The 12,407-nt window shown below is 36.4% G+C and overlaps 1 protein-coding gene across 13 annotated transcripts in view; it reads left to right on the forward strand.

Annotated features, from left to right (window-relative positions):
• Nucleotides 1-12,407, forward strand: part of SMG7 (SMG7 nonsense mediated mRNA decay factor) — a 93,445-nt gene that overhangs the window by 59,072 nt on the left and 21,966 nt on the right. For all 13 annotated transcript variants that reach the window (XM_059146837.1, XM_059146844.1, XM_059146842.1 and 10 more), the window contains 4 exons: nt 7,159-7,330; nt 8,508-8,579; nt 9,445-9,595; nt 9,974-10,109. In XM_059146837.1, coding sequence (XP_059002820.1) covers nt 7,159-7,330; nt 8,508-8,579; nt 9,445-9,595; nt 9,974-10,109 — 531 coding nt within the window. The remainder of the gene's footprint in view (nt 1-7,158; nt 7,331-8,507; nt 8,580-9,444; nt 9,596-9,973; nt 10,110-12,407) is intronic.

The following is a 12,407-nucleotide window of genomic DNA, read 5'->3' on the forward strand; positions in this document are numbered from 1 at the left end:
TTGTGAGATTAAGAGTCTCTTATGATTTGTCTACCTCCCGATCCCATCTTGTTTCATTTATTCTTTTCCTACTCCCAAACCCCCCATGTTGAATCTCCACTTCCTCATATCAGCGAGATCATATGATAATTGTCTTTCTCTGATTGACTTAACTTTGCTAAGCATAATACCCTCTAGTTCCATCCACGTCGTCGCAAATGGCAAGATTTCATTTCTTTTGATGGCTGCATAGTATTCTGTTGTATATATACCACATCTTCTTTATCCATTCATCTGTTGATGGACATCTAGGTTCTTTCCATAGTTTGGCTATTCCACAAGTAGCTTTTAAAAGCCTACTATTTGTAAAGCACAATACAGATACTGGGGATATGGAGGGGAAAGAGTCTTCCTTTAAGGGAACATAGAGTCTGAATCAAGAGGTGGATACATTAATAGATACTCTTTTTGCTTTCTGATTATAAAAATAATGCATACTTATTTCAAGAAATTTGGAAATTACACAAAAATAAAATTTTTAAAAATTAATTTTCCCATTCAGGATAGATTACTATTTTAGTATATATATCCTTCTGGTGTTTTAGTAATTTTGAACATACAAGACATATAAGACAAATAGCCTTATATCTATCTGCTTTATAAACAATGTAAATTTCCCCTTGTGTTGTTAAATAGTTTGATAAACATCTTTGAGTATAAAGCATTTTCTCTAATATTGGATTATTTCATGATAACCAATTCTTCACTGGATGGTGAATGAAATCACTGGATGAATGAAATTTTAAAACTGTTGATACATGTTGGTTTCCTGTATTTCTGTCAGCAGTGTATTCACAGTGTCTGTCTTGATGAGTGTTGCCAGCGTTGTGTTTTCAGTAAAAGTAAAAGAATGATTAAATGAATAACGCATATTTAATAAATGGAAAATGACTTTTCATTTAAAATTTAACATCTGAATTGCTAGTGTTGAACTGGATTCATATTTTATTAGATATTTGTATTTTATATAAATCATCAATTTACTTACCCTGTTCATTGTTTGGACCCTATTTTTTCCAGAGCTCTTTATACATGAGAGATATTAATTTTTTATTGGTTTTTGGCAAATATTTCCAGTTTCTCCTTTTGTTTTTCATTTTATTTAGAGCCTCCTAACATTACCTGATTTTTTTTTTGTAACGTAGTCTTTTCTTTGTCCATAGATCAGTGAATATTTAATAAGGACAATGATATTTCTATGTAAAGGAACAAATAGATATTATAACTTAAATCATTAAATTTGAAAATAACACAGTGTCTTAAAATAGAGTAATGATTAAATTATGGCGTATCTGTAAAATGGGAATTTATGAAACTATTATAAGTGATATTTATGATTTTTTTTAATGATGGAAAAATTATGGCATTATTGAGTGGAAAATCATACAAAATTATGTATACAGTTTGACTCATATGTAAATTGAGGCGTCTCAGCTCAGAGTATTAACAAAAATGTTATCTCTTTCTCCTTCTCTCCATCACTACTTTCAGCTGTGCTTTGTTGAGTTCCAGATTTCCGTCATAACTTCTTAGAAAGATTCTGTAATGTTCTGGTTGACTTTACGTTTTTGAAACATAGTCTGTTTTTTAAACTCCAGTCTCGTTTCTGATTTAGATCTATTTTCCTTTCCTTCCCTATGCAGTAGAAACTGGAATTGTGAATGAGCACAGCTGAAGTAGAGACTCTAAGCAGCTGGCCCTGGTGGAGGGAGAAGGAAAGCATTCCATGTTGCAATATGTTTTTACAATAGCCATTGTACAGATTGGTTTGTCATCTTGAAACATGATTCTTGACCTTTTTTAAGGTACTATATATGTAATACATTTCCAAAGCTTTAATTGCACATTGATGAAACATCTGCAAGGAAGGAAAGCAAGAATCATCGTTTTTATTGAGGGAGCATGATATTTGTTAAAAAGAAAAGAAAAGAAAAGAAAAATTGGGGCAGGTGAATAATAAAATCGTGCTCAAATTATCTGATAACGAATATACATGAGTGATCTAATTTTGAAATTTATTTTTTCAATTTTTATAGTCATTGATTTTCTCTACTTGCTTTCCTTAGGCAGTGGTTGAGGAAATACAATAATTGTAGAATGAACGTCAATAAACTTTTTCAGATATTAGCATTAATAGAACTTTTTACTTCCATTTTTATGTTGTCTTGGTTTGGTCATTGAAACAGTTAATGGTGTTGCTAACAGTAATGTTTTATACATTTTTCTTGATTACATGCAGTGCAGATTAAGCCACCAGATTGAAGGAATAGACCGAGTCCAGGTCATTGTACAACCTTACAGGACAAGATGAGTTTTGAATTTAGTCTTTAAGTATAGTTGCAAGCCATTGGAAAGGAGGCCAGGGAGTAACATGATAAAGTTTGCATTTTTAGAAGATTATCCTGGCTGTTGTATGGAGGATAAATGGAAAGAAATTGATGGATTTTTTGAAGAATAGCCAATAGACTTGCTGATGGATCAGATTGGATATGTGGAATCAGGGTAGGGGAAGAATTATCAGGTGACTTGAGGTATCAGATTGAGCAGCTAGATTACTGCTTGTACCATTTACTGAGATGGGGAGTACTATAGAGAAAGCAGCTATGCTTGTGTTAAATGAGATAGCCTATTGTGCAGGTGTCAAATAGGAAATTAGATAAACTTGGAGCTCAGTAAAAAGGTCAAGGTTGGAGTAAATTTTATGATTACAATAAAAAACCCTGACTTAGCCTGACATTAGTATTTGGTATTTAAAAATCACAGGACTAACAAAGAGTGATTTGAAGGGGCACATGGCACCCAAATGTCTCTAGAAGGATTGTCCACAATAGCCACAATATGGAAAGAGCCCAGATGTCCATTGACAGATGAATGGGTAAAGAAGATGTGTGCACGCGCACGTGTGTGTGTATGTGTATAAATAAAATGGAATATTTCAGCCATCAAAAGAATGAAATCTTGACATTTGCAACGATGTAGATAGAACTAGAGGGTATTATGCTAAGTGAAATAAGTCAGAGACAGATACCATATAATTTCACTTATGTGGAATTTAAGAAACAAAGCAGATGAACATAAGGGAAGGGAAGGAAAAATAAAATAAGATGAAAATTGAGAAGAAGTCAAACCGTAATAGACGCTGAACTCTAGGAAACAAACAGGGTTGCTGGTGGGGTGAGGGATCGGGGGTGGGGTAATTGGGTGATGAGCATTAAGGAGGACATGTGATGTAATGAGCGCTGGGTATTATGTGCAGACTGATGAGTCACTAAATTCTACCTCCAAGACAAACTAAATAAATAAATTTTTAAAACCACAGGACTAGGTGAGAACAGGTTAGCACAAGTGGAGCCACCATTGCAGTAGTAGAAAATCAGATACAGGCGACTTAGAAGCCAAGAGAAAAGCATTTCAATAAGGAGTGAGAGTGATCAACTCTGTTGAGTGCTTGCTGAGAAGTCAAGTAATGGGATTAAAAAGTGACCAATTAGATTTGACTACATGGAAGTCACTGGTGACATTAACAAATACTGTATTTCTTCATTTCTAAACTATTTTTTCATATTTTAGCATCTCTAAAACAGGGATAAGTTCAAAGAAGATTGTCAGTCACTGTTTAATGGGCAGTATTTTTTTTTCTCAGTGTGATAAGTAATAGTTTATTTTATAATTTGTGGTATCTTGGATTTGATGCATTGTGACTTTGGTAAAGTGGTGGGGATAGAAATCTAACTGAAGGGAATTGAGAAGAAATTGATACCTGTCATCCTCAGCTACAATTTCTGTGAAGATGGTCATTTTGTAAGCCATTGAAAGCATGGTACTTCAAGCCAGAAGGAAATTCTCAAAGTAAAGATGTAACATTCCGCTGTAGGTTTTTTGAAAACATCAAAGAACTGAACAGATAGTTGTTACTCTAAGAAAGTGGGAGCCAAAAGGAAAGTATCACTAAGTTTCTGTAGTAATTTGAAAGGTGATGTTCTGTACCTTCATCATTAGTTCTCCATTCTTAACATAGGGCGAAGAGCTAAGGAGCAGTGGAATAGTTCAATACAGAGTTTTCACAGAATAATTGCCAAATATAGATCTGTTTCTCTTCTTCATTGCCACCGTACTTCTGCATCTAAACCCACTAGAGATCTCTCACCCAGAACCTCTGAGTCCACAGGAACTTTTCTGGTATCTTCCTCTGCAGCCCCTGGGTTCAGACAAAGATTTTATTAGAGGAGGCATTCCACATGATGTTCCAGCCATGTTTGATTTACCTTTCGTGAACGTCCTTTTTTCTTCTTGGTAGATGTTCCACCTTGCCTAATTTTCTAGTCTGTTCTTTCAGTACTTACCGAACTCCATTCTCCACCACCTGTCATGTTTCTTCGTGTCCTCTTCTGCAGTCATCTGGTTTTGTTGCGTTTTTTTCACCCCATTTTTTTGTTCCATTCTATACTTCTTGCCTTTAATGTTTCCTCATTCTAACCATTGTGGGCTTTAACTTGTTTACCTAATTTTATGCCAGCAAATTTATTGCCTATAACAAGTATATAGGTATAAGTAAAGCTGAAGGAGATAATTTCTTTGCTTAGTAAGAAAGGGTACACAGAACTTGTATTCGGTTCTGAAAGTGGTTTTTAACTTAGGAAAAATGTGGGACATTTCAAATCCTGAGTGGGGTCCTCAGGATGTCTTACTTTATATTTTGAGTTCTGCACGTGTTAGAAAGAGTGATGATAGAATAAAGCTATTTCTAATTCTGTAACTTGAGTCAAATCACTTGGTATTTCTGTTGCTTTCATATCCTCATCTGAAAAAGTAGAGCTTTATAACTACATATACTGTATTGTTAGTAGTTTATCACAAGGATAAGTGAGACAAATGTATCAAATAACCTAGGGAATAATGTTGACTATAAATGTAGATTATTCTCTTGGCTTATGCTCACAGTCATGTTTGATATCCCTTGCTATTCACTGCCCCTTCCCTTCCCCACTCCCACTTTATTTACCTGTCTCGGTCATTTAGTCGTGAGCTCTTTAAGAAGGTAGGTTTTCTTGCTCATCTCTGTCGCTTACCGTGTTGTCTAATACAGTACCAGATGTGTGAATGAAGCTATTTGTAAATAAATATTTGAATAAATTGGAGTAGAATGCAACGAGTTCTCTGGGGGCCAAGAATGAAACCCTTGGGGAGCAAGGTAGGGGGAGAAAAGTCTTTGGATAAAGGGGACTGAAAAGGAATGGTTGGTAAGACAAAACAACAGCTACAAAGCAACACAACAGCTAGCAAAACTCAGTGATGAGTCATAAGGTCGACTGTTCTAAATGCAACAAAGAGATCCAATAAGATGATGACTGAAAGTGTCCATTGTATTTGCTTATTAGATAACTGGTTGTCGTATGGACAGCAGTTTCAGTGGAGAGGTGATGGGGTGGCAAGAGGGTTTGTGTGGAAGGCAGATCATAATGCAATAAGGAGCGACTAGGAATTCAGAAAGCAGATAGCACATATGTAGATTCCTCTGAAGGAGTTTGGTAAGAAAAAGAGACATTAAAAGGTTGCTGGAGAAGGAATCGAAGGTCAAGGAGGAGAGTGTTTTGGTTTGGGGTTTTTTTTATTATTGTTTTCTATAGGTGACACTTGATATTCGTAGGTTACAGCAAAGAAGCATGGGAAGTTGGAAGTAGACATAAGAGAGAGGGGATGATAGGCAGGAGGCAGACAAGAATGAAATAGGTATGCTTAGGCAGAGGAGTTAGTTCTGACCAGGAGGAGGTTCCTTTAATAGTGAGATTAATGGAAAAAGGAAAAAAATGGGTGGTTTATATAATGTCAAAAGTCCCTTCCAGATCTGTAATACCATCAGATCTGTTATATATGCAAAGATATGAACTGACCTAGGGGTTAAGAATGTAAATCTCAAGGGGGAACCTGGGTGGCTTAGTGGGTTAAGCGGTGGACTCTTAATCTTAGCCCAGGTCTTAATATCAGCATCGCGAGTTTAAGCCCGTGTTGGGCTCCATGCTGGGTGTGGAACTTACTTAAAAAATCAGTCGGTCTTCTATCTCAGGGAACTCCTAAAGTCTGACAAATATGTTGGCTTGTATTTAAGCCCTATTTGTAATCACCCAATCATTAATGTTATTTTGTATGTGTTTCTTTCTTTTTTTTTTTCTTTTATTATGATTATTTGAGGGAGAGATAGAGGGAAAGTGGGTAAGCATAAGCGGGAGGAGTAGGGAGAGGGAGAGAGTCTCTCTAGCAGACTTTTCACTGAACGAGGAACCTGAGGCGGGTTGATCTCATGACCCTGAGATCAAGACCTCAGCTGAAACCAAGAGTTGGTCTCTTAACCAACTGCACCACCCAGGAGCCCTGGTTTTTATGTTTCTAAGAGGAATAGTAGATAATTTCTTGGACTAGCTTGCTAAATGTGAATGAATACGCTATTTAGGTAAAGTCTTTTTTAATAATGTTTCTGTTCCTTTTGTTTATTTTTTAAAAAGATTTATTTATACATTATTTTGGGGTGGGGGACAGTGTGTGTGAGAGAGAGAATCCCAGGGAGACTCCCCTGTTAGGGCAGGGCCTGCCAGTGGGCCCATCTCAGGAGCACTGAAATCACTACCTGAGTAAAAACCAAGAGCCAGATACTTAACTGACTGAGCCACCAAGGTGTTCTGCTTTTCCTTCTATTTATTTATTTATATTATTTTAAAGATCTTATTTATTTATTTATTTGAGAGAAAGAGGGAGGGACAGAGGGAGAGAAGCAGACTCCCTGCTGTGTGTGGAGCCCAACTCTTGGGCTTGATCCCAAGACCCTGAGATCATGACTGGAGCCAAAATCAAGTCAGATGCTTAACCGACTGAGCCACCCAGGCGTCCCCACTCTGTTCCTTTTAGAGGCACATCCTAGATGGCTCTAATATTTGAGAATTTAAAAGATAAGATTTATAATAAATGTTAAGTGTTATCGTATCCTATTTTCTTCAGTCTTTGCTCAGGTTTCAGTAGTATATGATATTAGGTACACATGTTAAAGTATATAAACTTTACTGTTAGAACACTTCTGACTTACCGATTCTGGCTTATCACTAAGTCTTATTCATGTTTTCCTTGTAGTTATTACAAGAACTATGTACAGTGTTTAATGTAGATTTACCATGCCGTGTGAAGTCTTCCCAATTGGGAATTATCAGCAATAAACAGACGCATACCAGCGCCATAGTGAAGCCACAGTCTAGCTCCTGTTCCTATATCTGCCAGCACTGCCTCGTCCACCTTGGAGACATTGGTGAGCCTTTGGTGTGAAGGAATTGCTAATACATTCATCCTTTTCTTTGGCATAGTCACAGAAGGAAATTCCTTTCCTTCAAACTAAGGATTGCACACAATTTAGATGGTCATTATGGAAACTAAAATGTAAATTAACTTAAATTTTCTTAATATTTCGGAATTGGCAATGGATCTTGAAGGTGTCAACTTTCATATTAAGATTTAAGTTTCCTTCAGACTCATGCAGATGTAGGCAAATGAATAAAAAGTGTAATCAAAGCTAAATTTTTCAAAGTGGTGCCATGTCTTCTAAATTCAAAATATCCTCTTGGAATTGTAGGGTTTGTAAGTTACTTCTTCTGAAGCTAGCTTGTCTTTCCTTCCTATCAGTTTATTAAAACCTCTTTTTAAAGTGTTTCCTTTTTACAGTTAAATTTTATTAATATTTTATATATTTTATCTGCGAGTGTTCTGTAACTTATCCTTAAGGTTAACCTAAAAAGGTTGTAAAACAAATTAACTATGGGATTATGTTTCAACTGTCCTCAAATAATAAGGAATGGAGAACATTACTGCTTTAAGTTCAAAGATTTTTAGATTTCTTGATATCATAAATCACTGACCTCCATGCACAGTCACATCAGAGTAAGCACCAAGTTCTGCGCGGAGAACCAGTGAGTAGTGTATTTAGGTTGTTTTTGCTTTTGGTGTATTCTGTGCACATACATGCTTAATATTGCAGTAGGTATGAGGCATTTTCCAAAATCACTGTATAAGATATTGAAGAAATACATAATTTTCAGATCATATTGTATAGTGTTTTTTATTTTGTTTTGTTTTTAAGTGCCATATAACTCACCCCTTCTTGTGGGCCGGCTCCAGGTCACCAGCATAGTCCATAATGGGAGCTGGTGATGCATGACACTGGAGGACCTGAAAATGGGGGCTAGGTAAGCTTTAAAATTGGTTACATGATGAATGTCCCAAATAGGGAAGACCAGATGGACACTTTACGCATAATCCTATAGTTAATTTGTTTTAACATATCTTCGGTCTTTAATGATCTTAAATTAATTTTAATGTGTTTATTATCTTTAGAATTGAAAACTATAGTTGCTTTGGAAATATTACCCTACTGGTTTTCTATTCATTTGTTTGCTTGTTTTTAAACTAAGCGTTCATTTTTCTCCTTTCAGCTCGATACAGAAACCAGACCAGCCAGGCAGAGTCCTACTACAGGCATGCAGCTCAGCTTGTCCCCTCTAATGGTGAGTGGGCCTCCTACCTCAACTTGTGGATGACTGTGAAACTTTATAACAATACGGAAAATAGCTCAAGGCTCATCTCGTGTCGTCATCTTTTGTGAAAGCAAAAGATTCCAAGTTTTGGTATTGTGTTTTGGGGATTTGGTATTGATTGATTTGGAGTTTTGGTCATATTTTTTCTTTTAATTGTATATTCTGTATAACCAGAAATGAATATCTTAATAAGATTATTGTTCTCAGTAAACCAGTATAAATAGAATATCTCCCAGTGTGATCTAAAATTATTTCAACAAGTTAACTTTGGCTTCCTTAATTACTTATAAAATAATTATTCCTTAATACCACCATTTCCTCACTAGAAAAATTACATTTTATTACCTAAAAGACAGGGCTTTTGTCTTTTGATAACCTTGGGATCGGAATTAGCAGTGGTTCTTGTTTGGTGATCCATGTCATTCTTGTTAAGCCATGTTGAAATTTTTGATTCTCAGAGAAGCCCCTTTGAAGCAGGGGGTGGCAGTGTGCACCTGGTTTCCTACTTGACTGTGGCTGCTTTCCTGCTACAGTGGCCATAGAGACTCTTAAGCCCCTAAAGCCAAGAAGATTTGCTGTCTAGCCCTTTCTAAAGTCTTGTTTAAACGTAATAGTACTCTCTCCCTTTATTGTGTACTTCTTAACCTAAACGTGGTATGTGCTGTTGTGGGAGTATGCTGTTTTAAATTATGCCCATTTGTAATGAGGTAGTCAGGAGATTTACTTTATAAAAAACTCTGCATTATTAACTTAAAGGTTTAAAAACTGATCATCTATATTCTGATAGCAAGACTGTGCATCTTGGTTACTATAGAATCTTCACTTTTTCCTCTAGGTCAGCCTTATAATCAGTTGGCTATCTTAGCTTCTTCCAAAGGAGACCATCTGACCACAATTTTCTACTACTGCAGAAGCATCGCTGTGAAGTTCCCTTTCCCAGCTGCCTCCACTAATCTACAAAAAGCACTTTCTAAAGCACTGGAAAGGTAGGGTTGACTTTTCCAACAGGAGTTGGTATAATCTGGTGGCCTTCACCTGTCAAATTTGGGCATGCAAGAACTGATAGTTACCTGTGTTGCTCTTCTGTTTGCCTAATTTTAAAAAACACATATATTTTAATAGATTTGCATGTAGTCGTTGCTGAGTTTCAAGGAGTCTGCATCTTATTTGTTCCTAGTAGAGGAATACAGGCTTCCCGATACCGAGGACCCCTCTGAGTCTGTTGCAGATGAAAAGTTAGATGCAGATTCCACTCCTTATGTATCAGGCGCTCAAATAATGTGTTTCTGCAGACTGAAACCTCTGTGAGGAGCTGTTAGCCATTTTGCTGCTTAAGACTCATGGAAATTTTTCTTTCATTTCAGCCGGGATGAGGTGAAAACCAAATGGGGTGTTTCTGACTTCATCAAGGCCTTTATTAAATTCCACGGTCATGTGTACCTGAGTAAGAGCTTGGAAAAGTTGAGCCCTCTTCGAGAGAAATTGGAAGAACAGTTTAAGGTTAGATTTTAAAAATATAGAGTGTTTTATCTTGTCTAACAGGAAACATAAAATTTAGAGAAGCTGACTTCCAGTTTTTATGTCATTACTTAACTATGAATTGTTGGTAAAAATTAAATTTGAAGCATATGGAATACTTGCATACAACATCCCCTCACGTTAAACAAAGATACCATCTATAGAGAAGCATAGCGGCAGTGTTTGCAGTAAATAGCTGTGGTTGGGCAGAGAGTACTAAAGTGAGGAAAAAACAACTTCCTCCTTCCTTCCTTCCTTCTCAGATCAGGCACCTTTCTTTCTTGGTTTTGAAAGTACCCTTTTGATGGTTTTATATTCTAGGTAGGGTTCTGGTACCTACTTTATAATACTTCATTCTGCAAACCTAGTTCTTTATTCTCACAGTGCTTTGATCCATTGGGATTTGTGGTAGTTTTAAGGAAAGGAATGAGAATTTCACTCAACAGGACTATATTTTACCAATTTATGTAAGGAGATAAAATTAAATAACCTTTGTTCTTATGAAAATGATCTTCTATTAGTATATTAAATTAGCAGTTTATATGTAGTATAGTATATGAAATATGGGAGGAGTCAAGATTAAACATTAACTTTGTTTTCAAATTATTTATTCAACGAATACTTGATTGCCCGTCAGTCACTGTTTTAGTCATGAGGATCAACAGCAAACAGGACAGTCTAAAGAACATTTTCTATTTCTTGGTTACTTCTGGGTATCTAAACACTTGGGGAATTATCTATAACTGCCTTACAGTTTCATAAGTATTAAAAAAGTAATATATTCCAGAAATTGTAGTTTAGATACTTAAGAGACATAATTAGCCAAATATAGTCAATGCGAAGTAGTTTTTACAGATAATCATTTTGTAGTTGACACTTCTTATGTACAAGAGATTGTACTAAATAACTATAATAGAAATAGTTTGTTTTAAAATAAGCTTCTAGAGTCCCCTGCTGTTTTCCGCTCCTTTTGGTGGCCTATTTAAACTTAACCCATGATTTATAGAGTCAGGTGCATGAAAGGAACAGCTAATTTTTATGCCCTAAGCTGTTCTGTCTGGACAGAACAAACAAGACTGAAAAGTTTCATTTTAAGTGTTCAGATAGATGAAGGATTATTTTAAAATAATTTATCTTTGTCTGTTTTTGAGGTCAGAACTGAAATTAAATCTTAAATCTTAAAAAAGGGATCTGTAGGGGGTTGCTGGTGATTCTCTCTTTTGAGAGTTTTTAAGTCAGGTTGACAGCCATCTTTCATGGATGGTTTAGGTACAGTTCTATAAAATAGCAGGGGATTGGACCAGATTGGACCAGATGACCTCTGTGTCTATGAAAGATATATTCCCTAAGTGGAGAGAGAGGGGGAAATGAAATCTTCTCTATGTAAGTTATTCTGGTCTAGAATCTAGTCATTTGCATTGGATGCAACCTCAGACACTGATATTCTCTTGAAGTTTAAATGTATAAAGATTTTGTTTGTTTATTTATTTATTTGAGAGATAGCATGTACACACAAGCTGGGGGAAGGGGCAGGGACGAATGGCTCTGTCCTGAGCAACTGAGGGTAGAGCCTAGTTTGGGGCTCAGTCATAGGACCCCGAGATCATGATCTGAGCCAAAACTAAGAGTCCGACATTTTAACTGACTGAGCCACTAAGGCACCCCTCAAGTACATATTTCTTACATATTTCTTCCTTCCTTTCTTTCTTTCTTTCTTTCGTTAAGATTTTTATTTGTTTATTTGACGAGATCACAAGCACGCAGGGAGGAAGGTGGGGTGGGGGGGGAAGCAGGCTTCCTGCTGAGCAGAGAGCCTGATGCGGGGCTCGATCCTAGGATCCTGGGATCATAACCTGAGTTGAAGGCAGAGGCTTTAACCCACTGAGCCCCCGCCAGGCACCCCTCCGGTATACATTTCTGTATATAAAGTTGTGGGGGGATATGTGGGCAATTGTAAATATACTTTGAAGAATCGTTCCAACGCTTTGAAGTTAAACATAGTATGAGGCAGATCTATTTTAAACTTTACTCATTTCTGAAACATCAGAAGAACATTGTTGGAGTGAAATTTTAGTGTAGTTGAGTAAATATGCAAAAGTGTTTCTAAAGCATATGTAGATCATTAGTATCATCTACATGTAAACTTCAGTGTGTCTGTGTAACTAGCAATCTTTAGCTCCTAAGTTGAGGTTTATTGAAAGGCTTAAGGCCTGGGGTTTAGGAAATGAGACACGAGGCTTTTTATATATGTTCACTATGTACTGTTTTTTCCGAACTGCT

The sequence above is a fragment of the Mustela lutreola genome, chromosome 14, assembly GCF_030435805.1.
Source record: "Mustela lutreola isolate mMusLut2 chromosome 14, mMusLut2.pri, whole genome shotgun sequence".
Taxonomy (NCBI): Eukaryota; Metazoa; Chordata; class Mammalia; order Carnivora; family Mustelidae; genus Mustela; species Mustela lutreola.